This window comes from Pristis pectinata, chromosome 8, assembly GCF_009764475.1.
Source record: "Pristis pectinata isolate sPriPec2 chromosome 8, sPriPec2.1.pri, whole genome shotgun sequence".
Lineage (NCBI taxonomy): Eukaryota > Metazoa > Chordata > Chondrichthyes > Rhinopristiformes > Pristidae > Pristis > Pristis pectinata.
The window spans coordinates 81,501,006-81,524,858 of NC_067412.1; the positions used below are offsets into that span (position 1 = coordinate 81,501,006).

Consider the following 23,853-nt stretch of genomic DNA (forward strand, 5'->3'; position numbering starts at 1 on the left):
CCATCCCTTTTCCTCCACAGATGCTGCTTGATCTGCTGTATTGCTCCAGCAGTTTGTTTTTGCTCCAGATTCTAGCATCTGCAGTCTCTTGCTTCTCCAATTTTTCTATCCTTCTGTTCTAATTTTGTGTCTGATTTAGCTATATTTTGCCCTCTTGCGACATCATGTTGAATAATAAGTAGACACATACAGACAAAATACTTAAAGGTTTAAACTATTGTTTCTTGTCCTGAGAAGGGGACCAACATTTCAAGAGCAATTATCACATTACTAAATGGGTACATATGCTGTTAACAACTACGTTCACTTTCTGTGGGAGACAATGAAAAGGTACAAATCCATCAAGATCTTAAAATAACAGTAAAGTTCGGGGCAGTTGTTTATGTGGGACAAACGCAATGTAATACCTTTGACCAGTTCACAATCTCACAATTCATCGTTTCTTTGTTTGAACTTGCTGCCAACTTATGCATTAGTAGTGACATGACACGATATGCTGCTGTTCTTCCAGCAAGCTTTTGGCCATTCATTTTTCAAAGTTTGCTGTAAAACTATTCAGTTAACATATGGTTTGAAAATGAAAAAAACACTTAGAGACATAGATAAGGGCAAGTGTTAAATTTGTGATTTTTCTCCCCTGGAAAACTGGAATGACTACTATTAATTTAACACTGACTCCAGCAGAAACATTTGGTATGATAGCAAAATTATATAACAATTAAGTTTAACATCGAATGATTTCTGTTCTTATATTCTGTACCTAAACAGCTATTTTCAAATGATCCCTGTCTGATGTAAGGAAATATATTCAAACGTTAGTCTTAACTATACAAATTTAAGACATTCACTGCTTCTAATTAAATTTTGAAGAGATATTGAAACAAGCTGTATTGGGTTTTATCCATAATTTTCTATTATCATTCTTAACTAAACAGTAGTAAAAAGCTATGTAAGATAGCAACAAAATAACCAATATCCTCAATTATGTGTTAAATGTTCACATACAGTAATGATTCTGATGCACTCCATTTCAAAAATGTAGCTCTATTCATGTCTATGCACACACACAAATTTCTCTGTATCTTCATATGACAGCATGTTATTAATGCGCACTTTAAAAAAAATGGCTTATTTATTCTTTCAAGGTTGAAAGCATTTAATACCCAACCCAAATTTCTGAAGGCCACCCAACACTAAAAATGATACCGAAGTTGTTCAAGAAATGTCTACATGCAGATAACTGGTAATTAAAGGACTACAAAATCAAAAGCACTGTACATGATTCTTCTGACACAAACCTCTTGCAAGAAATCTTCAAGCATGTGAGTGAACTTATCAACCAGTTCATCGATTAGCTGGCTCCTCGATATGTCCACTCTGTTGAATATTGTGTATTCATCATTGCAGAGGGCATGGTAAGTTTTAGAGCAAGCTTCTAAGACTTCAGTATCCACGTGCTTTTCCACAATATCTTTTAGTTGTTTCAACAGAGAGTCCAAGTGCTTTCATATATTAAAAAGAGCAAAATATTTGGATTAATATTGATATTAAATGCAAATGATTAGAATTTATTAAGAGTTTGACTTTACAGCAATTGCCTATGAATTACAATTCAAGAGCAACTAATCTGTTTTACACTTACAAGTCACGAGTATTTTGAAATTTTAAATCACGTGCTATTACAGCAAGAATGCATGTTTCTTAAGAGGGAGGGCAATTTGGTGAAATAAAGTTATTTTAGTTTAAAAACAAGATTGATAAAATGTCTATGCTTCCACATCCAATTTAATAATAACTAAATGATAGAGCCAAAATTCTGGAAATACACAAACTTTATCTCCACCTGTGACAGAAAGCTTTGATTATATTTTGGGTCTGCATTCTCCATAAATGAAGAGTTAGAAGAGTGCATCAAAACACTCCCCATCTCCTTGCCTTATAAATGCAGTTGGATTAGTCTTTCTTTACAGCATTTAACGCTATGCTCAAGGTTTATATTTGTTTGATGTTATTTGAAAAGTCTAAGTTCACATCCATCTCATTTAGTACTACACAATCAAGTGAGGTTATATCATTTTCATCTGTTCTCTTTCAAAGTCATAGTATAAAATGTATAGAAACTAATAGGCCCCGTATTTTCTATCGAAATTTGGAAATCAAATTAATCTACTATAATGAGTATAGCTGTTACTTCTGAGGGAACCAGAACAATTCAACACAAATAGTAACATCTGAAAATAGTGCCTTTTTGTTTTTACCTTTTCTAGTCGACCAGTTGTATAGATCTCCAAGTCAAAAAACAGTGGCAACTGTAGAAGGTTCGTCACTTTCTCTGCATCAATGGCGTACTGCTCGGGGGGGGGGGGGGAATTAAAAATTTGTATTCAAATAAATCCTTAATAGAACACCACAGAAATTAACAGCACTGAAGGTAGCCACTTAGCTTGTCATGTTTATGCCTGTCAAAATTCAACTATTACTAACTCTACTTCCCAGTTCTGTGGGCAGGTTATTGCACGTCAAGTGCTCATCCAGGCACTTTTAAACTTGTCATGAAAGATTCTGCTTGCAAAACCCTTTGAACAAATGAGTTTCATAACATATTAAGATGACAATAATGAATATCAAAATTACATAGAAGTAGCTCATGTTTTTTTTAATATAGCATTCTTGGAATAACATCAGGATTCTTCCACTCGAGATGTCAGCCTTGGCTCAGGAAAAACACTCCACATGAAAGTCATGGATATAACCTCAGGAAACAATTTCGTAAAATACTGAGAGAGTCAGAGTCAGAGACATCCATTTTCCCCAATCAGGTGAGGTCAGAAGATCCTAATTTTACTTTCAAGACAAGCATGAAGTTTCTGGTGTCTTGTCCAACATTTATCCTCAAATAACTACAAATGAGAGAAATTGCTGTACAAAAACTGGCACTTTATTTTCCAGATTACAAAAATCACAAGATTAATTCATTGATCTGAGGTCATGAACTCTTCCTTGAAAATCCAAGTTCTTGCTTTCTTTAGCAAGAGGATCGAAATTAGAGCAGCAGCAGGCTATAAAATCCATTAAAACTGCTCTATTATTCACCATTATTGGGATATACAACATGAACTGAACTTTTTCTTTCTATCCTCACATCTAATAGTTCCAGATTTCTGCCAAATCCATCCCTCTGTCCAGAATTCAGTCATTAATTCATCATCAACAACCCTGAGTGAATAGATTTCGAAATTCAATGGCCACTCCTCTGTCCTGAATATACAACACTTCATACAAAGTTCTCCTGCCAGAGAAAACCAACTCCCACCTTTACTGTTAAACCGCCTTACAAATAAAAACATGTGGCAATAAGATCTCTTCTAAGTCTCTGGGGATTGTTGGTGGTGGTTCTGGAGTCAATCCTGAACTCTGTGCGCATTTAATAGAACTTCAAACTTCTTGTATGTCAGCCTCCTGACAGAGAGGCCAAATCCAATTAGTTTTTTCAAAATAATTTTTCTACCCATTCACTAGTTTATAATGCTTTCTCTACTAACTCTTGCAGCTCCCTGTATATAATTCTGATCTGCCTTACTTGGGTCCAAAGTGGTTTTAATAATCCCTGCTATTACAGCTTCATTAATTATTTTAGAGTTGTCTTTTAAATACAATTGTCCCATTTTTATATTTGCTGTTGTCCATTTGTTACCCACACTTTATGGTGTTTACTTATTGGATTTGCCATTGTTGGCCTCTTATCTAGATCACTGGGATATGGCCACGTGCTCTCTTTTACACTGGGTTGGGTGATGGAAAGAAAACTGGGTATGAGCTCATGTATTACTACATTTCTCAGTATGATTAAGAGAGCTCAATATATATTGAATTATTGTTAGGGACAGTCAATGTTGCTCAGATTTTAAGAATTTCTGACAATGTTCAGGTATTATTTAGTGCCTGACTGAAGGAAGACATTCACTCAGTATTGTATTTGTCAGCAAAACAAATTCAAAGTAGAATTTGAGCCCACATTTTCATTATTGTTAGAAGTACTACCAACTGAAAATGTTGACAGTTTCCACGTGGGATATTCTATACTGTAGAGATCTTGAAACGTTTAGTTATAAATTTCTCTCATTCTTCTGTTATCTAGCAGCCACAATCTTAACCCTATATTTCTAAATGCCATTGTGGCTAAAGTGTTATAGGGAATTACGGTGAATCCTTTCAGTATTTCCCACACTATACAAACAACTAAGTGTAGAGGAGGAGAGAAGTGGTGATGTACAATACTATCTTTTCAAACATAGTTTGTGTAAAACATCAAGAACAAGAATATTCCATTTTTTGTTTAAATGCATGATTTTACGCATCAGAAATCTGAAACTCATATTACAATGACTGAAGAACATAATTTTTTTTAAATTCCAGAGATATTCAAATAGCAATGAAAACTATTAAAATTATTTTACCTTTGCTAAGAGCTGTGGAAGGACGGCTGAAAACTGCTCTGTAAATCTAGTGCGGTCATCCAATTGAGCTTTTTTCTCTTTTGCAGTCAATACCTAATAATCACATAGTAAAAATCCATGGTTGAAATAGTATCATTACTGATTTCATAATAAAGGTGCAAACACATTCTTACATGCTTTACCTGTTCTCTCACCATTTAAAAAACTGTGTACTAAAAATGCACACAAGTAAAAAAGTAGCATATTAAGCAAAACTAAAGATCATAAACAATACCACACTTCACTTTTTCATACATTGCACCTTGAAAATCATTTTTATGAAATCTATTGCCATATTGTCCTTAACTGAAAAATCTCTGCAAGTATCATTTTTCAGAATTAAAAGCATGTACCTCAAATGAAAGCTTCTTTCAACACAAAGTAGCAACAGAATGAGTTTGCCAGTCTCCAAAACGTTCAATAGCATGCAAGGCTTAGTTAAATTCAAAGCACTGACCCCAGTGTCATACTTTTCTGATAATGCTCCTATTATGCACCTGAGACCTTTTGCTGCATTTAATGTGTTGTTAAAAAGAGGCAGAAAAGATACAGTAATGCAAATCATGCACTGGGCTCATGATGAATTCACCCAATGCATGATGCACTCGAAAATAAGAATTTCAGTTAGAATTACAAGCTGCCCAAAGAACACAGTTTACTGCTGTAGTAAATATCCATCAGCCCAAATTCATAGGCTAGCACCATTTGGAAGTCAAAAACAAAACTACAGATGCTGGAAATGAAAAACAAAAATAGTAATTGCTGGAAATACTCAACAAGTCAGGCCACATCTGTGGGAAGAGAAACAGAGTTAATCTTTCCGGTTGAAGCCCTTTAACCTGAGTTTAGGATGCTTGCTCTACATCTAACAGGGTATGGATAGTAGTGGGAAACCAAATCTTCAAACACAGATCAGGATACACTGTTCAACAAAGTGAAGAGGAGGGTGATGATGATCCTCCTCTCTCAGGGGCAAGGAGGACCTCCAGATCCATAATCAAGCAGCAACTGGAAGGCTGAATCAACATCATCAACAAAAGTGAAGTCCCAGGAATATGAATGATATCTTGAAAAAAATTATATGACTCAAAAGATTGTCCATCACCAATTATCCATCGCACTTTGACCTCCGACTTTGGTCTCTTATGCTATTCTAACACTCAATTTAAGGTCAAGGAGCAACATCTCATCTTCTATGTAAGCATGCTACAGTTCCTAAAATTTTTCAAACCCAATTGCACAATAACCACAAGCCTCAAACTTTGCTCCATATATGTCCATCATTTATCTAACAACCACCTGTGTCAGCCAGGCCTTCCACAATACATTTATATGCCCCATCTATCTTAATGAGCAACTCCTCAATGCCTCACATCCACATTCAGCAACATGCTGCCAGCTACCCAACACATTACCCAGATACAATGCAGGACATTCACTGACACAACTCCCACTTATTACACAGAAAATTGACCATAGTAGGCACTAGTGAAATGGTAAAGGACAATTGCAGATCCAGTGACTCAGGAAGAGAATGCTGGCAATTACTGCAGTGGCCAAGAAAAAGCATAGCCAAAAATCACTGGAGGACTTTGACCTCGTACCTATTCCTTCTTCTAACATTCCAATTCCCTCTGTTCCCACAATTTTTTGTTTGACAAGCAGCAGTTAATGCAAGCATTCAATCCTTACATGCCATGTTCCCACACCACATCATTTTTTCATGAAACAAAAATACTTGTCTGTCCAGATTGCTTGCACAAGAAAATAATGAAGAAGGCACCCTATTCATTGTGATGTCCAGCCAGAAGATAGGATACTTGTACTTTGCATGGTAACTTGGAAGTAGAATCTCCATGGGTACGAGTTACTAGGCATGAATGGCCTGCAGGGTGAGGAGGAGAAAAGGTATCCTTGGTTGAATACGAATTCTAGTTCAGAAGACTTGTATGAAGAGTTCAAATGGCCAGCTTAGACAAGTCTGAGGGGCACGTGCAACAAAACATTCAATACTTTGCTGGAAAGTGTAGGTGAAAATATCAAGGAGGACGTTGGCATCAAGATCTAAACATGTACTGGGCTATGTGCAAGCCTTGGTGTCCACTGGTCCCAGCATGGAAGTGATAGCTAGCTCCATTCCAGCACCTGCAGACTCAAACACCATGCCTGATAGCCAACGTTTCAACTTCAATTGTAGCAAAAGCAAAATCCAAAGTCAGACTGACTGGGTGGAAGCTCGACGTGCTTACGATGTTGACTCAAGCTGACAGCAGTGTAGCACTATTTTATGAAGGGATCAAGGCACTCCAATTAACTGTCCTCCAATAGATTCTTTGGATTGCTGAGGCACCATACAGAACGAATGGCAGGACCAAATCATGCCAGCTGACCTTTTCCAGGATGACAGCATTCATAACCGAACACCAATATTATTGCAATGCCCTTGCCTTTGCCAGTCAGCCACATGCTGTTCAAAGTTGGACCATTTAGGCTAGGAGTTGCTAGTGCTGCCCTTTATGGTCATTAGCAAAGGAGCAGCATTCCACCAGCCGTATTTGAACTACTATATAGGAATATAGTATTTAAGGAAGAAAAAATAAATTACCCATCAGCTTCAATGTCATTATAATTTTTATATCTTCTAGTGCATATCATTCATCTCAGATTGTTCTAACTGGATAAGGCACCAAACACCAAAGTTATGCAGCTTAAAAAATACTGAATCTGAAAACTCATCACACAAACTAGTTAAAAAAAATTTGCATGAACAATTAATCGCTACCTTAGATTTTCTTAATGACATATCCATACCTTTCTGCCAGAACCTCTACCAACTGGAGGATGACACTCCACTGTCTGCCGTATTGTGCACAGCATTATTTCAACAAGTGCACTCTCCTGCCTGTCAGTCAGCACTGGGAAAAAAAACAATTACAGTGAGAGTCACTTTTTGACAAAAGAACATCAAAAGTCAGCTGCTTGTCATAATCCACTTTCAAGTACACTCAAATTCAAAAGAATACTGTTTCAAGAGCTTTGTAACATTTCACAAATTGCAGCAAGGGTGCAACATGTAGAATAACATACTGCTATTAAAATCTTGTCACTGTTCAAGGTCTGCACAAAGGTCCATCCCAAGCAATGTGTCATAAAGTCAAGAGTAATACAGCATGAAAACAGGCCCTTTAGCCCAACTCATCTGTGCTGACCAAGATGCCCATCTACGCTACTCCCATTTGCCTGCGTTTGGCCCATATCCCTCTTAGGCCCATAATGTTTTCTACCTATGTATTAATCTAAGTGTCTTTTAAATGTTATATTGTACCTGCCTCAACTAACCCCTCTGGCAGCTCATTCCATATACACACCACCCTCTCCGTGAAGCTGCCGCACCTCAGGTCCCTTATAAATCGTTCCCCTATGCCCTCCAGTTCTTGATTCTTTTTCGCTGGGAAAGACTGTGGGCATTCACCCTCATGATTTTATACACCTCTATAAAGTCAACCTTTCAGTGTCCTACACTCCAATGAATGCCCAACCTTTCCCTATAACTCAGGTATTTGATTCTGAGCAACATACTTGTGAATATTCTTTGTACTCTTTCCAGCTTAATGATATCTTTCCTGGAAGAGGTTAACCAAAACTGTACACAATACTCCAGGTACGGCCTCACCAAAGTCTTGTACAACTGCAAAGTAACATCCCAACCCCTGTGCTTACTTACTTCCTGCACAGTAAATGGGATTGTCAATAAGAATCCTGGGAATCAAAATATTCAACTACTAGTGGTTAAGTTGCATTGTGATTCCCTGTGTTTACGATATCAAATTGGAACTGATCTAAACAACATTTGAAGGATACCATCCTTCCTTCAGGGCTTACCATAAATTAAAAATATAAATCCTTAAATAATGGACAAATTTTGTACATCCTTACAAAGCAAATCAGTGGAATACTACAATTTAACTGTAGAGAAAATGTTACAGTATTTGCTAGCAATTTGCAGTAAAGTAATTAGAGTCACTTTGAAAGATTATCAAACTAAAATTCATCTCCAGTAGTTCTCTTGTTGGCAATGCAAGTTGAAAAAGAATGCTTTAACATACAACCAAATGATTATGAATCAGGAGTAATGCTTTCCATAATTTAAGCATTAATTCTGGACTTTGCCATTCAATTCCCAGATCCAAAGCATCTCAGTTCGTTTACTCTTGCCATCTAGATAAGATGCTGCTTTTGTTTTTATTCTCTTCTACCAAAATTAACAATTTCACATTTTCCCCACATTAGACTCCATTTGCCAGATCTTTGTCCACTAACTTAATCTTTGTCTCTCATGTCCTCTTTGTAACTTTCTTTCCAATATATCTTGTATCATCAGCAAATATAGCAACCATTCCTCAGTTATCCCTGATTAATGACAAGTAAACTGGAAGAATGGCTGCTTAATATTTTTGATTAAATAGGAACTTTAATTTCAGTACACACTAACACATTTCTTTAACAATATTGTTATTGGAGAATTGAACATATCTATTTTTGGAAACTAGCATCAGCATCAAACACCCCACATATGGCATAGCTTCCTCTATTTTGTCCTCCACATATCATAAGCCCCAACCCAGAGATTCCTGCATAATACGCTGCTGCAAATCTTCCCTACATAAACAAACCACACTGCTGTTCAGAATGAGATCATCATCTGCACTTTAAGTTTCAACATTTTGTGAAATGGAATCATACTTTGGAAACTAAATGGAGACCACCAAATGGATTTGGAGCTCAACAGATAACAATTTTATTACTTTTTCTTAAAATAGCAAATATAAACAGTCTGGTCTCGATATGGCACTGTTGGAAGCACCTCCTCTGATTGGGTGCTGCTGAAATCATCACCTATTGTGTTTTTTAAAAAAAATTCCAGGCTCCACAAAATCAATGGTATTGTTGCTGGTGTCCAATACATCACTTTCCAGAATTCTGATGCTCATATCACAATACATGCCAAGTCCCACTCACCAATCAGCCCTTCCAGTTTAATCAGCACATGCATTTTAAAATTTTGTCTCCAATGTCAAATATCCAATGTCCCTGTCACTTTAACATTCTCCAGGACGACAATACTCTAACTATTCAACACTCAAAATTTCTTTTTGTAAAGTAGCAGTCTTCATATCTCCTCCTCCAGCTAGTAGTTGAAAATTTTTGTTTGTTATATTCACAGAGTCATGGAATTATAAAGCATGTAAACAGGCCATTCTCCCCAACTCGTTCACACCAACCAGTGAACACCCTTCCGCCCAACACTTTGTCCACAGCCCTCTACGCAGAAGTGATTCAAGTACTAATCTAAACACTTCTCAAAAGCCATCAGCAACCCAGCTTCAATCACTCTCTCAAGCGGTGCATTCCAGTATTTACCACTATCTGGGTGAAGGTCCCCATCATATCCCCTCCAAATCTCTTCCCCCTTACCCTAAACCTATGTCCCCTAGTTTTATCTTTCTCAGATATGGGGAAAAGTTTCCTGCAGTCTACCCTATCTATACCCCTCATAATTTTATACACCTCAATCATGTCCTCTCTTAACCTTCTCCTCTCCAGGAAGAAGGGACTTGGCTTCTACAGCCTCTTCTCAGGCAATATCCTGGTGAATCTCCTCTGCACCCTGTCTAGCACTCTCCTTCCTGTGCTTTGGTGACCTCCAACCAAGTTTCTTTTCAAAGTTGGAGCATATCCTCCCTACTTCTGTATTCTAGTGCTGCAACTAATGAAGGCCAGCATCCCATGTGCCTTCCTACTGTGGTATTTACCAGTGTTGCCACCTTCAAGGATCTATGGTCTTGTGAAATGCCTCAGTACATTTTACAATGTTAATTGCACTAAGTAAATAAAATTTGTTGTTCTCTGAAGCTGGCACTAATGCCATATGATATTAGAAAAGGCAGTAACTGCAACTCTCAGAAAATTGATATATACTTTAGATTTTATGTTTATACATATTATAAAATTAGAATGTGAAAATTTGCTGACTCAAACCTTCCCCCCACCCCCCCCCCCGAAAAAAACTCAACATTGAAATTTACCTGTGACATCTAATGTATTAATACATACTGCAAGAGTGAGTAGGGACATTTAAAGTACATGACAGAATTTGAGAAAGGAAAACAAACATTTTAACAAGATAAACTGTAGAAAAGTAAATGAAAATTTAAAAACATCAGGCACTGCAAACTTGAAAGAAACACAGAAAATTCTGCAAACACTCAGAAGGTTAAGGAGCATCTGTGCAAAGAGAATTATGGTTTCAGGTTCCAGACCCAGATACAAGCAGAGACACACAATCACCCTCTAACTGCCCTATTAACCCATTTGACTGGGTATCACCCTAACACAGATCTTCCCTTTATTCTATCCATTCCTCTTGCCGCCTTCTCTGCAACAGTAATTTATCTTCTTTTATTTCCCTTTCCCAGTTCTACATTTTGAAATTCCATCACATGATACACATCAAAATGGAACATAACTGCTCCAAGGGGTTCAAAACAACTTTGCATCATGATAAGATTTACATGTACAAATCAAGCCACCATAGGTATATCTTGTATATCTTTTGAATATAGCACATCATTTTGAAGCATTACTATAACAACTAATAAGTGACCTTTTCAACATATTCCATTTAATAGTTTTTGTTTATTGCTCAGCTTCATGATTTATATCCAGAGTAAAAGAGAATAAGTTTAAATATAAAGTTTACCTTCTTCCCCATTGAGTGGTTCTTCTAAAAGTAGACTAGCCATGCATTCCCAATCTTTCAGTAAATCTGCTGCACAATCCCACATGCTATCTACAAGGTAAGCAGCATGCTCGTGCAGCTGGTAATTGAAAAATAAAGCAAAATTATTAAATACAATCAAGGGATTTCAATGTAAAGTAAATTAAGCAGAGAAAAATTCATTGTACAATCAAATGCACCATCTCCAATGCATATCTGAACTCTTACTTCTTCTTTCACTCATGTCATTTAATTTTCAATGCAAATCTGTGAATACTCAAGAGTTTACCCGTTTCAGAACCACACACTTTTTAAAGAAATCATAACACAAAACCCAACCCACTAAGCTGTACAAAAATATTTCTATAAGAACAAAATCCAAAATTTGCAGTTATAGTTTCACTTTTTCCCCCACTATAACCTGACGGGTGTGAATTCAGTTAAAATTATTTTTTTCATGTGAAGCTAAAAGCAAGTTTTGTACTGTACATTCAGTTGGAAATATATTGCTGTATTATAAAGAGCGCAATTCTTAACAACATAGAATATGTGGTTATTGCTCTACTGCATTATGTTTGTAGAGATTAGGATTTCACTGGTATGGAACTCTAGATTTGAACCAGCACAAGAATAATTTTGCAATCACAAATTTGAAGGAAAAAAAACTGACTAGTGTACAGAGTGCAAGTTAGTGAGTTTGCACCATAATAGAAATTAGACCATTCCTGCAAGCAGTTACAGAAAAATTCAGAGGAAATAATTTGGGCTCCCGCTAACCTCTGTAAAGCAGCAACTACAAAGAACTAATTTTCCTTCTCTGCTGACTACATGAATGACTGGTCAGCACTAAAGTGGACTGGGAAATTCTTCCCCAGCCAAACTGAACTAACACAGAAGATAAGGAGGCATAACGAATATGTTTTTGCAAAAATTTGGGAACAATTGAGATCAAAACAAGCAAATTACATAAAATTCTAATTGTAAAGCAACACACACAGTGAAGGTATGCCATGATTTATTGGTTATAAATTTATGCAGAATTGACAGCCTACCTCACTCTCTAGAAAGAAAAACACGAGAGTCTTGATAAGCTTTGCATTTGGGCTTTGTCTTCCTTTTCTCTTTACTGCCACTTCATCAGAATCAGATTCTCGGTGACTGAAAAGTCTTAAAAATAACAAAACATTGTAACAGAACAAAAAAAAATCAAGTTTTAAAAATAATAATTTATTTTCCATTATTCCCCATTTCCTCATGTCTGCATTTATTGCCATCAAATACCTTTATGAACAGAATGCACTGCCAAATTATAACCTCTTGAACCCATCAGATCACTGATAGAACTGCTTCAAAATTACTTACTGCCACTCAGGTGGAGAAAAGTCGTACTAATTCCATTCCTGGAGGCTAGTTTCATTGACAATTAACAAAACTGCATGTGGCAAGACTAACAGCATTTTTTTTATTATTCATTTCAGTGGGCTTTACGTCATTTTAAAGTTCTGCTTTCTAATTTTGTCAAAAGTAATTATTAGTGCAGAAAATAAGAGTGATCAACAGCAAAAATTGAAAATGCATTTTCAGCTGAAAGGTATATGAAAAGTTTGGATGCAAACAATCGTAAAAAAACAAAGGGGGAAAAAGTCAGAACAATTCCTTAACTTACTGCATGAGCAACACATCAAAAAAATGTTCAGAAATTGATTACCAACTTTCAAATCCAGTAGTGGTTCAGATTTGGAACAAATTCAAAATATAAAACTAAGATCCAGTTGCACTTCTCTTTTGGTAGAGAAATATTACTCCGTTCAGCTAACTTAAAATTACATTGGCCAACAAAACAGGACATCAAGAGTTCTTCAAATACTTGTGTTCCTGTTTCTTATCAAAAATGTAAGAAAACCTCTTATCCAAGTTCTTAAGAATGTTGGTTGCAACACAATTTTTAATTAGACAGGATTAGAGCTGGAAGCCAAGAGTTCTGACACTTCCCTCCTAAATATTTCAATGAGAACTAACTGTGACACTCTAGTGCAACACAGAAACTCCAAACTCAATGGTCGATTTCCTTCATAAAATAATGAGATCTCAATTTTGTCAACCTTAACAGTGTAAATACTAACATTCAGTTTATGGATACTGCTAAATGAGAATTAAATGAAAATGTAGAAAAATGAAAAATGTTTCACCATTGAAGTACATAAACGGTCCTACCTTTTATTTTGTGCAATTCAACATGCATTATAGGAAAAAATAATTATGTAACAAGAGAACACAAGAATGCACAAGAAAATCAGAGTAAGATGAAGATAACTTGGCATCTGAAGCCTGACCCACCATTCAATATGATCGTAACTAATCTGTTACAGGCCTCAATTCCTTTTCTGTGAAGTTTTCAGGTTCCCATGGTCCTAAAATGCCCCAATCTTTCCAAGATTCATCTGCCTCCTCTTTAAACACCTCCAAAGATCTGGCCTCCACAATCCTCCAAGAAGAGAATTCCAGAGATTCACCACCCTTTGCGAGAAGAAATTCCTGCACACCTCAGTTTTAAATGTCTGCCCTCTCACATTACAACCATGTTCCGTTGTTTGAGACTCTCCCACTAGTGGAAAGATTTCAGTATCTACACTGCCATGCTCCCGTAGGATCTTATGTTTCCAAAAGATCACCCCTCATTCTTTTAAACTCCAAAGAATACAGATCCAACTTCTTTAGATGCTCATGATAAAGCTGAGAAAATTACTCCTTTCTACACATATCCATATTGATTTTGATTCTTACTTTTTGTAAAGAAATTCCCCTGCAGCCACAGCAACTGGTCGATGAGCTGAGTAAACCAAGTGATAAACGTTTTCACAGTCCTCCGAAGTCAGAACATCATCGCTACCCCTGAAGTACAAAATATGAGGACAAAAGTTTTCTATTCAGTGGATATAAGAAAAAGCTTTGTGTTTGTTTCCAACACCTCAGGTAGCACTGATCACTGTATCATTACAATTGAAACTATACATTAGACTCAGTATTGATCTCTTATTTCATACATCTAACCTGCACAAATGTCTAGTGTCCATTGCAGTTGATTCATTTTGCTGCTTAACAATTAAAAATACTTACATTTGAAGGGTAACAAAAAAACCCAAGGTGTTGCTCACAGCTAAGAATGTCGTAAATTGTGCACAAATTACAAAATTTAAGACAAAGATTTAAGAAAAAAATAATCCAAGAACTGACAGGCAACATTTTTGTTATCTCAGTGCTTCACTGCACTGAAATACCTCAAATTTAATCATCACTGTAATATTGAGAAACATGGCTGCTATGGTAACATTAGATCAACAGCGCAGCAATGAAGAAAAAAAATCAACATTATGTGCTCCAGTTACTGGAGAGGGGCTTGAACACAAGTGCTGCTATTCAGCAATGGCTGATACTCTTATTGCAAGTTATGCTTTTATTACAGAAGAGTTTTGGCTCAAATCGCATGATCTGGTGTATATCTGGGGAAGAAAACTATATACAGCATAAAGAAATTATTATTGTAATGGCACCAGTGCTGGGGAATGAGAGTATTGTTCCATTAATATAGGTTTCCCTTGCATCAGTCTGGGACTAGCGTTCTAGTGTATCAGATAACTCTGGCTCTAGATAAGGCTTTCAACCAAACAGTATAGCATGGTGCAGGGTACTGGCAAAGAGAAATCAGGAAGTTCAACAAATCAGGCAGATGTATCTTTGAAAGGACAAAGTGCAGGGTAGAAAAACGGGTAATGATAATCAAAGACCATCAGGGACAATGCATACAAACATTAGAGCTTACCTCCAATTAGTCAGAACTGAGAAAAATGGTAAAAAGACCAAACTATTTGTAACTGAATGTACACAGTATTCATAACAACATATGACAGCTATTGGGACAAACAGCAATAAAAAGGTACGATGTAATACAGACATATGGTTGCTAAGTGACAAAAGATTAGGAATTAAGTGTTCCAGGACACTGAACTATGAGAAAAGGATAAATAAAAAAGGTGTCAAGATAACTCTGATATTAAAGACTGCAGTACATAGAGAAAAAGAATTCCTGCAAAAAAGTTGCAGAACGAGGAGCTAAGATACAGAAGGGGCAGAAAACATTGGCAGTGATTGTATATAGGCAACCAGCATAGTGGTGCCAACAGTGCATTGTACAAGCCTGGAAATTAGAGGCATGTGCAAGGGTAATACAATAATCAGGAGGGACATCAATCTACATGTAGACTGGGCAAGCCAAATCAACAGTTCTTGTACCACGAGATCTTACAACAGTTTGAAATATGGAACAAAAATTCATTCTTATGGAATACGTGAAAAATAAATACAAAATATATACAGAGAACTGAACTAGTTTACCAAGGACAACAATCACAGGCTGCCAGTTTACAGGAGGCCATTTAAGAGATTGGCTTTGGAAACTGACATCTTTTCTATTGATACTTGTTTGATAAAGTATTGTTGTACAATGGAACATCCATTTCCAGTTAATGAAAAAACCCATTCTCTTCTGCCAAGAATACAATCAGAATTCTTTTGTCTATAGGCAGGGCACCCACAGGGGCATTAGTAGAGAGAAAACTTCCCATGGGAACGCATCTCCACTGATACCATGGGATTCTATAGGAAAAGAGGATTCATGCTACGGAAAAAGGCAATACAGACAGTTTTGGAGGAGCGCAACCTCCCTGTAACTGGGAAGGGGGAGGGGGGTAGAAGGGGTGGAGTGGATATAGGATCATTCTTTGAGGAACAAATGAAGAAACAGGGTACTTTGCATCTGGAACTGTGCAATAAGGAATGGTGTTAAGAGGATTAACAGTGAATATAATATGAATTTTATTAAAAGTTAAACAATCTGAAATTGAGGTTTTAAATCTCAATAAAGCATGAGACAGGAGTTGGTTATGTGTGTGAGACTCAAAATCTACATTAAAAAAAATAACAATTAAACAAGCAGTGGCAAACATGGGAAGATTTTTTTTTAAAGTTTACAAGTGACATATTCCTACAAAGCAAAATATCCCTGCTGGAAAAGTATCTAATGTGGCTATCAACAGAAGTGACAGATAGTATTCAATCATAATAAAGACTTAATAATGTTGCCAAAAAGCAGTAAGCCTGAAAATTCAAAAAGCTTCCTGATTCAGCAAAGATGGACCAAGGCAATATTAAGGAAAGGAGAATATGAGAGCAGGCAAGCAAAAAAATACAAAAGCAGATTGCAAGAACTTTTGAAATGCAAAAGATCAGTTAATGTGGGCACCTCAGAGATACCAGAGATCAAGGAAATGGCAGAGAATTTAAACCAATATGTTCTGTCTGCCTACAGGGAAGATAACAGAAAATAACCTTCCAGAAATAGAGGAAAACCACAAAACAAGAATGCATGAAATCAGCACCAATATAAAAATTAATACTTAAGAAATTAATGGGACTAAAAGGCAAATGGCCCCCTTCTACATTTGAGAAAATAATGTGAAATATAAAAAAATGTGAAAATATGAAAAACATATGATCTTATTGAAGAGCAGAGGAGGTGGGAAAGACTGAACGGCTAGCTCCTGCTTCTCTTTCTCATGTATAGTTGAGTGTTATTGTGAACAAAAATACTGTTAAGATACAGTATAAGGGTTAGAAATTATGAACCAAAATGAACTGAATAGGTCATATTATAATGAGTGGTATATTGATAAAGGGAAATGAACTTAACAAGAGATACAAGGTTCAGTGCAATATGCAGTACTTTAGTGTATTTGAATTTCCTCGGCAAGATATAGAAGTGGCCTGATTGAGATTGTTAACGATTATAATTGATTTGGCTAAAGATACTAAACATATTCTGAAAAGCCAAAGCAAGGAAATATAATGATGGGAGGAGAGTGTATCAATATCAACATGGTTATACTCTCTCCTCCCATCCATTATATAAACAAAGAATTCAAATTGAATTGAAAGAATTGAAAAAAATATTTTGTAACATGTGCTACCTAAGCAGAAGTGGCAATAAGCAGTATTGAATGTCTGAACAGCTGGGACATGGGAAGTGAGCATTGTGTATGCAATGGAGTCCAAGCTGGTGGGATACCACAGTTGAGAGGAAGGAATCCCATGATAATTACAGAATGAGACCTGGGTTCTGGTATTTTGGAACAGAAGGCAGAATTAAAGCAGACATATATAGGTACCCCAAGTCCAAAACTTCAAGTTCTAGACGGGAGAAAAGCTGAGTACCTTAAAAAAATAAATAACATAAAAAGAACAGAAAGATCTTTTGAGTCCTCCAAGTGATTCATCTTAGAAAGAGAAGAAATATGAACAGGCATTAGTGCACAACACCTATTCAAAGGAAATGGAAAGATTCAAAGGAAATTATTTGATACTCAAAGCAGGCAAGTACATTTAAATAACATGATCAGATGTAACAGAACCAACTTGACCAGAAAAGAGACAATTAAGAATTATTTTCTGAAAGCATAGGAAATGTAAATGTGATTTTATATTGATAAATACACTCAAGACGGAGTACATGTAGAAAAAAGTTCTAAATATACCAAGTCTGAAATAAAACTAATTCTACAATCTCCCAACCTAACTTATGAGTAGTTATATGATTCATCTCAAATGGCAGTACAATGTGCTGCCATTTGAGATGAATCATCTACTCATTGCTATAAGATTTTTATAGAGTTGATTACCAAAGATAGTCAAGTGAATTGCAAGAATTTCTACTTACTGCAGAACAAGAGTAAGTAGTTTTATTGCTTGTACAGCAACTTCATATTCTTTATCCAGAGTCATGGAAACAATTCTATCCTAAAAAAACAAATGATTGTTTAAAATGCAGAGAATGTTCAAAATTACATGCACAGGTAATTGTTATTGCAGCTTGTGAGAAAAATAAAATCTTAGACAAAGCTCAGTTTGACTCTAATAATGCTCTGGTTCCCAAACACTCCAATTACTATCATAAAAGACATCATTTGGTCAATACAGACAAACACAGTTGATAGTCACATTAAAGCAATTACAACATAAAACTATTTTGCATACTAGACCTTCTGTGATCCAATTAACTGCAAATCAGATGTTTTGCCTTGTACCAAAAATGTCCAACTACAATGATATGTGGAATTTTACCAATAAATGGTATTTTCAATAATTTTGGATGCAATATCCGTGACTATTCTCTATTCTGTGAGAATCATAAGTAGATGACCTTGATGGTAAGGTTCTAAAATTGCATCTGAAATTATAACTTTGAACTTATTTTAAACTCTGGATACTGCAAGCTGAATAGCCACCTGCAACTGATCAGAGAGAAAAACCTACGTGGGGATGAATGGGAGAACTTTGGCCTCTGCTCCGGGATGTGGTCATGCAAATAGGGAGTGACCAGACTTTGTATTAAGCTTCCAAAATTCATGTCTTTCAAATTCAATAGAATTGAACTGCTGAAGAGGACTAAGCATGCATACCATATTACATTCTGCACTTTGTGCATGTGAACAAAGACAAATTTCCACCCAACAATGTTTTGCAGTAGTTAAGTATCAACCAGTGTGGTTTTAATCTAATTTTGACAAAATCTAGTTTTGAATCAACACTAGTTTATAAGAAGATTTATTATGGTGTACAAGCAGAAGACATGCCAGAATCCAATTGTAATTGCAGGGGGTTTTATTTATTAATTTTTCAGTACTAGAACTTTGCTAGCAAGGACAGCATTTATTGCCCATTCTTAATTGCTCAATAAGTACGTGATGAACCACTGCCGTCCTTGTGAAGAAGGTACTCAAAATAATGTCATTGGGTAAAGGATTCCAGAATTTAAATCTAACGATGAATGAAAGGCAATATATTTCCAAGTCAGTAAAATATATAATAGGAAAAAGTAAAGGTGTTGGTGTTACCATGCACTTGCTGCTTTTATTGTTTTTGGTATGTCACAGATTTGGCATATGCTGTTATAAAAGCCCAAGGCAGGTAACCGCAGTGCATTTTGAAACTGGTACACACCGCAGCCATTGTGCACCAGTAAAGGGGAGAATAAATGATTAGAGCTGCTTTCCTGAATGGCACCAAGCTTCATAAGTATTGAGCTTAAGTATTGTTGAGTTGCACTTATCCAGGTTCCAGTTAAACGGCAGTATTGTGTGTGTATGTGTTTGTGTGTCTCTGCGTGTGCAAGTGTGTGTAGGGGGAGAGGGGTGGTGGAGGAATAGTAATGTAGTCTTGGAGCATCTGGTTAATATGCCAGGTAAATAGCGTAAATATTTCGGAACGGCATTATTGACTCTACTTGTTTAAACAGTATTCTTTGAAAGGTAAGATGGTGGAAATTGTACAACTGTCCACCACTGCACAGTGGCATAAGTAACAGATGGTACTTGCACAGTATTATAAACAGAGAAGATATATAATACAAGTGTGGGGAAATAAATGCAAATTTTATAGACAGGAAGAGTGATTAGGTGTAAAATTTTACCAAACACACAATAACATAGTACAACTCAAAAAAAAGAATTAAATTTACAATGAATGTATTTCTATAGAATTTAAAATGAACTAACCTTGAAACGACTTGTAAAAAGTTCAAGTTTAGGAATGAGCTCTCTGTTGTAATAGAGACCTTGCAAAGCTATTAAACATTTGAGCCTTACTTCACCTTGCTGAAAAATAAAACATATTTCTTAGCATACTAAAGTATTGATTGAGGGGTGGGGAATTCAATCAAATTTCTGCATTTGCTACATATTATCTGCGCTAAACACCTAAAAAAATGGATAATTTACCTTATCATGCATAGTCCATCCCACATACTTCAAATAGCTGTCATTTAAGAAGGCATCACTATACATTTTCATCCAAACTCCTATCTCTTCAATGCAGACAGCTCTTATCTCAGATATTGCATCACTTGATGGGGAAAGGAAAACAAACAAAACCAAGATAAGACAATCTATCTCCGCACAGAATTGCTCTTCCTTAGGCCACAAAAAATTAAATTGAAAGACCAAAAAAAAGTTTTTTACCGATATCGATGCACAAACACTCCCTTAAAAATGGCATTCATCATATTTTCAATTTCATCCTGATTTTCTTGAAGCTGGGAAAGAACAGGGGAAAAAATGTTTACAAATGTCATGAATTAATCTTATTAAACTAATTTTCACAATTGGAAGTAAAAGTTCTGCTTTAGATGCAAACAGTTCCAGAGGCATAGACCACATCTAAAAATATGCTCATTATGAAATGTGTTTTTTTTCCTCTGGAGTTCCCACTCAAACTTATTCATATATGAAAAAAACAGAATTTACCATGAATGAACCCACTGGTTAGCCTGAAAGTAATTTCAATTGCCTGGCATTTTAAAAGTAAACAGAATGCAATGTAATTAATCCAGCTGGAAATTGGTACATTTTGTGATGGACCTATTTAATGAAAGAATACAGTTTAACATCTATTGACTAACCCAAATATTAAATAATGAAATATCTTTTCAAAAGATACATAACCATTTGCTCATTTTACTGGTTGACAGTATTAATTTATAGCTTAATAAAAAGATTTTTTTCTTAAAGTGAGTCTATTAGTATTGCATTGAAAGGGCAGTAGAATTCTCTCCACTTGCTTCAATTAATGCAAGGCCAAATAATCAAAAAAATCATCCAAGCAGTCCACACTTGAATGGCACCTCAACAATCCTATACATTCATTCCCTCTCTCACCAGCGTAAAATGAATAATTTTCTTGCATGATGTAGAAACTTATTGCATTAGCCATATGAGAAAGGACCAATGCCATAAACTGAGGGAGAGGGGAAGAGATGGATGTCCCTGAGCATTTTTAACAAAATCACAAATTAATCTGTAAAAAAAAATGTTTACAATAACTCCTATAACAATGTCCTCTCATTCGAGACTCTCCCACTTGTGGAGACATCTCAACATCTACGTTGTCATACTCCTTTTGGATCTTATATGTTTATCTTCTAACTTGAAAGAAAATAGCTCTGTGGGCCATTTGTTATAGGACAAGCCTCTAATCTCAGGAATCAACCAAGCGAATCTCTTGAGGATTATCTCCAATGGTAGTATATCCTTTCTTAAATAAGGGAATGTAAACTATACATAGTTACTCCAGGCTCACCAACACCTCTATAATTGTAACAATTATAACAGCTCTATAATTGTTATTTTTAAAGCTTCAAAACACAAACAATAAAGGCCAATCTGCCACTTGCTTTCTTAATTACTTGCTGCACCGCATGTTTTTTTTGTGTCTCATGCATAAGAAGAAGTAGGTCCCTCTGTATTCCAGTCATTTGCAGTTTCTCTGCAACTCAGTATCTTTTAATTTTTCTCACCAAAGCACACAATCTCATTTTTCCACACTAAAATCCATATGCCAAGTTTTTGCCTACCCATTCAATATATCTATCTTAAGTATTCTGCTATGGTCCAAATATCCTCATTGTAGTACGCCTTCTCACTTCTTTTTAATTCAAGGGATGTGGGCTTCCCAGGCTGATTTATTTGCCCATCCCTAATTGCCCTTGAAAAGTGGTGTTGAGCTACATTCTTGAACTGCTGCAGTCTTTGAAGTGTAGGTATACCCACAATACTGTTGGGGAGTGTTCCAGTATTTTGACCCAGCAATAGTTAAGGAACGGTGATATATTTCCATGTCAGGATGGTGTGCAGTTTGGATGGCAACTTCCAGGCAGTGGTGTTTCTGCCCTTGTCCTTCTAGCTGGTAGAGGTTGTGGGTTTGGAAGGTGCTGTTAAGGAGTTGCTAAGTAAGTTGGTACAGTGCATCCTGTGGATGGTACAAACTACTGCTGCTACACATTGGTGGAGGAGTGAGTGAATGGTTGTGGATGGGGTGCCAATCAAGCAGGCTGCTATGTCCAATATGGTGTCGAGCTTCTTGAGTGCTGTTGCAGCTGCAGGAAAGCAAGTGGAGAGTATTACATCATACTCCTAACTTGAGTTTTGTAAATAGTGGACAGGCTTTGGGGAGTTCGGAGGCGAGTTACTCGCCGCAGGATTCTTAGTCTCTGTCCTGCTCTCGTAGTCACATTGTGTATATAGCTACTCCAGTTCAGTTTCTGCTCAATGATAACTCCCAGGATATTGACAGGAAATTTAGATACCTTGCACTCTGCCCCAAACTCGAAGTCATTAATTATGAATAAATAATTAAAGGTCCAGGACTCACTCTTGGGGCACTCTACAAGTTACATCTTTCCAGTCTGAAAAAGACCCACTTATTCTACTTCTGTGTGATAGCCAGTCTTTTAAACAAGTAAACAGATTTTCCCCAATACTGTCATCTCTTATCTTGTGCACAGGTCTTTTATGTCATACATTATTGAATACTTTCTGGAAATTCAAATACACTACTTAAGTGCTCCGAAGTAATCTAGGTTGTCAATCTGTCATAGGGTCAGAGTTAAACGTCATGGAAACAGGCCCATCGGCCCAACTAGTCCATGCCGACCAAGTTGCCTACCTGAGTTAGTCGCATTTGCCAGCATTTGGTCCGTAATCCTCAACCTTTCCTATCTATGTACCTGTCCAAATGTCTTTTAAATGTTGTAATTGTACCTGCCTCTAACACTTCCTCTGGCATCTTTTTCTACACACCCACCACCTTCTGTTTGGAAAAATCTTGCCACTTGTGTCCACGTTAAACTTTTCCCTTCTTACCTTAAAACTATGCCCTCTAGTTTTAGACTTCCTTATCCTGGGGGGAAAAAGTGACCTTATTTATACCCCTCATTGTTTTATTACACTTCTCATAAGGTCACCCTTCAGCCTCCTATACTCCAGGGAAAAACTATCGCCTATCCAGTCTCTCCTTATAACTCAAGCCCTCCAGTCCCGGTAATATTCTTATGAATCTTTTCTGCACCCTTTCCAGCTTAATGACATCCTTCCAAAAGCTAGGTGACAAGAACTAGATGTAATAGTGGTCTCACCAAAATCTTCTACAGTTGGAACATGACAACCCAACTCTTGTACTCAATGCCCTGACCTATGAAGGCAAGTGTGCTAAACACCTTTTTCACTATCCTGTCTACCTCAGTCACCACTTTCAGGAATTTATGTTCTTATACCTCTCGGTCTCTCTGTTCTATGACGCTCTCCAGGCTCCTGCCATTTACTGTACACATCCTGCTCTGGTTAAACTTCCCAAAATGCAACACGTTGCACTTGTCGAAATTAAATTCCATCTGCCATTCTTTGGCCCACTTTCCCAGTTCATCTAGATCTTACTGCAACCTTCGATGACTTTATTCTTTGTCTGCTATACCACCAATTTGTGTCATCTGCAAACTTAACTACCATGGCAACTACATTCTCATCCAAATCATTAATATAGACATCCTCCCTGCAATAAAAATGTTGGCCAATCTATGTGTACTACTGTCAATTAAAACGATGACTTGGAATAGGGCACCAAAGATGAAGTTTCAGCAGTGGATGAAAGGGCATGGCTATTTCATAGCAACTGGCTTGAGTACAGACCCATTGATTG

General features: G+C 36.6%; 1 protein-coding gene across 6 annotated transcripts in view; it reads right to left on the reverse strand.

Moving 5' to 3' along the window:
- Positions 1–23,853, reverse strand: part of stag2b (stromal antigen 2b) — a 122,240-nt gene that overhangs the window by 33,180 nt on the left and 65,207 nt on the right. For all 6 annotated transcript variants that reach the window (XM_052020927.1, XM_052020925.1, XM_052020924.1 and 3 more), the window contains 11 exons: positions 20,343–20,416; positions 20,103–20,226; positions 19,881–19,979; positions 18,044–18,123; positions 14,059–14,166; positions 12,327–12,441; positions 11,257–11,374; positions 7,308–7,411; positions 4,458–4,550; positions 2,259–2,348; positions 1,299–1,502 (listed from right to left, as the gene is read on the reverse strand). In XM_052020927.1, the coding sequence (XP_051876887.1) occupies positions 1,299–1,502; positions 2,259–2,348; positions 4,458–4,550; positions 7,308–7,411; positions 11,257–11,374; positions 12,327–12,441; positions 14,059–14,166; positions 18,044–18,123; positions 19,881–19,979; positions 20,103–20,226; positions 20,343–20,416 (1,209 nt within the window). The remainder of the gene's footprint in view (positions 1–1,298; positions 1,503–2,258; positions 2,349–4,457; positions 4,551–7,307; positions 7,412–11,256; positions 11,375–12,326; positions 12,442–14,058; positions 14,167–18,043; positions 18,124–19,880; positions 19,980–20,102; positions 20,227–20,342; positions 20,417–23,853) is intronic.